The 4,375-nt window shown below is 36.4% G+C and overlaps 1 protein-coding gene across 1 annotated transcript in view; it reads right to left on the reverse strand.

Annotated features, from left to right (window-relative positions):
• Nucleotides 1-532: 532 nt before the first annotated feature.
• The window catches only part of PPM1D (protein phosphatase, Mg2+/Mn2+ dependent 1D), a 60,554-nt gene continuing 56,711 nt past the window's right edge, over nt 533-4,375 (reverse strand). Inside the window, exon 6 of the mRNA XM_003795601.2 lies at nt 533-2,006. Within this exon, the coding sequence (XP_003795649.1) occupies nt 1,449-2,006 (558 nt within the window). The 3' untranslated portion in view covers nt 533-1,448. The remainder of the gene's footprint in view (nt 2,007-4,375) is intronic.

Below are 4,375 nucleotides of genomic sequence, written 5' to 3' on the forward strand. Positions count from 1 at the left end.
AAAAAAAAAAAAAAGGGGTATCCAAAAGTTACCCCTAAAATTGCCATACATAGGGAAAATGGGAAATTGTAGATAAATGTACCTTTATTTACAAAATATTCATTCATTACATAATTTTACAATTCCCAACATGTAGAGAAGATTCTGTAAATATTTTGTAAATAAAGGTACATTTAGTTATAATTTTCCATCTTCCGTATGTATGGCAACTTTAGGGGTGACTTTTGGAATACCCTGTATTTTAGATTGTTATATAAAAGCACAATCATGGTCAACAGAAAATAAAATTTAATACAGGTTGACTATCCCTAATCCAAAATGCTACAAAATCCAAATCTTTTTGAGACTAGCATTATGCTCAAAGGAACAGTTCACTGGAACATTCTGAATTTCTGATTAGGAATTCTCAACCAGTAAGTATAATACAAATGTTCTAAAATCTTAAAAAATCCAAACACCGCTGGTCCCAAACATTTTGGATAAGGGATCTTCAACCTGTACATACCATGAAAATAAACCAACAACAAAAATCCAGCAACACGAGGAACAGGTCACTGATTTATTAGATGAACATATACCCATATAGTCAATGAAAACTATACGATATAAAATAATTTAAGAAATGTTGGGAATTAGCAGCACCATCCGTTATTGAAATAGCAAGAAAAACTTCACATATTTTAAGCAAACACTAGAAGGGGGTAAACTACTATAAGACCTAATAATGCCATTAGGCTAGGATGATTAAGAAGGGCATTATTTTAGGCAAACATACCTCCTTCTACGCCAAAGATTCAGTGACTACACCTGGTGATTAATGTTTTAGAAAATGCTACTGAAGAGATACTGCATAGTACTTTAATTGGAACAAGACTAACATCCAGCTACTTTAGCATGGCTCAACACTTCTATGGAAAAATTTAGTTCTGAATTATGAAATTAGAAATAAAAAATAATTTTTAAAAGACACTTGTAATCTCTAAGAAACATTAGTGAAACACAGGTCACTATGAAAATACATCACTTTTCCAGTCAGCTTAATAATAATTTACTTTAAAAACTTGTGTAGTTTTCATCACAAGTAGCTTATACAAACTTTTTAATAAGCATTTTTTTAAGTTTTAAACACTTTTCTAAAATCTAATAGATTCTTTTGATTTTTTAAAACATTTAGCCCTGTCATCACAATTACTATGTATAAGAGACTGAGTTTGTGTCAAGGATATAAATTTACACAAATTTTACAGCAACTTATACCCTAACATCTACAAAATTCACATTTATAATACAAGGAAATACAAGGCCAGAATAAAACTGCTGAATTCCAGAAAGTCAAACTGTATACTCTTTTAATTTTGTCCCCTTAAAAAAAGTTCAACTTCGGCACCAAATTTAAAAAGCCCTCTTATATGCTAAGTTTGGGGAAAAAACCATTTCCCAGATACATTTCAGCAAACACAAACAGTTTTCCTGTGCTGATGTAGTAAAGGATTTCCAATTTTCTTCTGGCCTCTAAGTCTGCGTCGCATGGTAAGTTTAACAGAGTTCTTTCGCTGAGAAGTTGTGGGGAGGTTTGCAGGCTGAGCACCATTACTTCGATTTAAACCATTTCGTCTATGCTTTTTCATAAGGGGGCCAGAGTTGGATTCTTCTAATGTCCTTTTAAAGTTTGCTGGAGGGGTTCTTTCAATTTCTTGGGCTTTCATTTGACCAGGAGTTGACATCTTTAAATTTTTTTGGTCCATGATGGTGTTTGTTGAATTGGTAGGAACAAGGCCAACAGACAGGCTATTATTCAAAGAATCATGTATCCTTAAAGTTAGGGCTTTAGCACAATTTTCTTCAAGAGGCTGTGCATCTTTTGAGGGTAGGACTACAGCTTGGACACTCCCTCGAGATATCTCAGCTGGTACCTCTAAAAAATTTTCTGAGAAAGCATTACTACGAACTAGAGCAGGTATATGGTCTTTAGAGTTCAGCCTCGGCCATGGATCCTCCTCAAGTAACTGAAAGAAGAAGGTAAAACAAATAAATGATTTATCAAAGAACTCAGCAAATTCATGACATATGATACTAGACTCTTTATGAAACTACTGAGACTCTTTTGCCATTTTAATGGCAAAAACATGATATGCATTTACTCGTTCATTCACTACATTTACTGAACTACATGCAAGGTTTTGTGGGCTATATCTGGGTGAGAAGGCAGCAATTTAAAGGTAACAGTGATAATGAACTTTGTGCAACAGATGAAATAATCTATCATTGTGGTTAAAATTCATGTCATCATAAATATTTTCTGTAAATTGACAGATAATAAAAAATGAGATACTTTAAAAATAACCTTCCAGCCTGGACAGCAGAGTGAGGCTTTGTTGCTTAAAAAAAAAAAAAGAAATGAAAGCATTGGCCAGGTGCAGTGACTCACACCTGCAATCCCAGCACTCTTGGGAGGCCATAGTGGGAGGGCTGCGTGTGTTTAGGAGTTAGAGACCAGCTGGAGCAAAAGTAAGACCTCATCTCTACTGAAAATAAAAAAAATTAGCCGTGCTTTGTGGTGTATGCCTGTAGTCCCAGCTACTTGGGAGGCTGAAGCAGGAGGATCACTCGAACCTAGGAGTTTAAGGTTGCTGTGAGCTGTGACTCCATGGTATCACTGGCCTAAGGAAACAGAGTGAAACTCTGTCTCAAATTTTTAAAAGTGCTGCATAAAAATACCCATCCCATGGGAGGAGGGAGGGCAATTGGGGGGGGAGGGGGACTTTACCTAATGTGCATGATGCAGTGGTACATTTCAAAACTATTAAGAAAAGAGTATAATTGTGATGGATGTGTTACTTAGTTCAATGTAAGCATTTCACATTGTCTATCAAATCAGTACACTGAAACCCATAAATGCATCAATGTACACAGTTATGAATTAAAAAAAAAAAACCAGGATGGTGCCTGTGGCTCAGTGACTAGGGCGCCAGCCCCATATACTGAGGGTGGCAGGTTTGAACCTGGCCCTAGCCAAACTGCAACAAAAAAATAGCCAGGCGTTCTGGTGGGCACCTGTAGTCCCAGCCACTTGGGAGGCTGAGGCAAGAGAATCGCCTAAGCCCAAGAGCTGGAGATTACTGTGAACTGTGATGCCACAGCACTCTACCAAGGGTGACAAAGTGAGACTCTCTAAAAATAAAAAAAAAAAATAATAAAAAAAAAATACCTATCCCATACTGACCTAATTTTCATTGACTAGCTATGTATCCAGTACATATCCATACATGTACACCACATGTATGTATCATTACAATAGGCCTATTTCATCAAGTTAACCACCCCCTATACTCTTTCTTTTTGGAGCCACTGGTTCATGTGTTATACACTACATGCTTTAGCGAAAGGCTGATTATTCTTGCCTGTCTTAACACAAACTAGATGTTGGGAAGAACCTTAAATTAAGGTACTAGTGTTGAGATAGGATAGCAGAAGAGTCTCTGTTCTAGATTATTTGTATATATCTTTTAATAATATCAACAATGGGCTGGGCTCAGTGGCTTATGCCTGTAATCCTAGTACTCTGGGAGGCCAAGGTAGGTGGGATTGCTTGAGCTCAGGAGTTCCTGAGCAAGAGGGAGACCTCCTCTCTAAAATTTGCCAGCTGTTGTAGCTAGCACCTGTAATCCTAATCCCAGTTACTTGGGAGGCTGAGGCAAGAGAATCATTTGAGCCCAAGAGTTTGAAGTTGCTGTAAGCTATGACATCACCGTACTCTACCAAGGGTGACAAAGTGAGACTCTGTCTTGAAAAAAATAATAATAATTATATCAACAATGATAGCCGTGAGTTTATCCCCATCTATTAGGTTTTTTTGTTTTTGTTTTTATGATATTAGGTTGTTTTAAAGTTGAACTGGGTCAGCATATAAATGTTAGCATTAGGTCAATTTAAATGTTTAACTGTGATCAGCATGTTCAGGCTGATAAACGAAAAATAATATAGGCAACAAATAATTTCTAACCAAGAATTCATGCTGCTCTAATATAGGGGAAAGGTGTATAACAAGGCCAGGTAGCCAATAAACTCTGCAGCATGAGGATTCCTACTGCCAAATAATCACATGTAACTACTCTGAGGCACAAAAAAAAGGCACTAAATCAAGCTACCTACTGAAATAGAACTTACTTCCTTACTCTGGATAACAAGGTTAGATATTAGATGCAATTCTTTTATAAAAGAACAATGGGACAATTTCAGAGTGAAAGCAATTGATTATAATTTCTGTGTAACCGTGTCTTTGTAAATTTACAGATTATTCTGACACTATAGGTGCACCAGCTTCTCTTCCCCCACTTCCTCCTTGAACTTTTCCTGTTCCTTTTCTTTTTATTGC

The sequence above is a fragment of the Otolemur garnettii genome, unplaced genomic scaffold (assembly GCF_000181295.1).
Source record: "Otolemur garnettii isolate 467f Iridium unplaced genomic scaffold, OtoGar3 scaffold00094, whole genome shotgun sequence".
Lineage (NCBI taxonomy): Eukaryota > Metazoa > Chordata > Mammalia > Primates > Galagidae > Otolemur > Otolemur garnettii.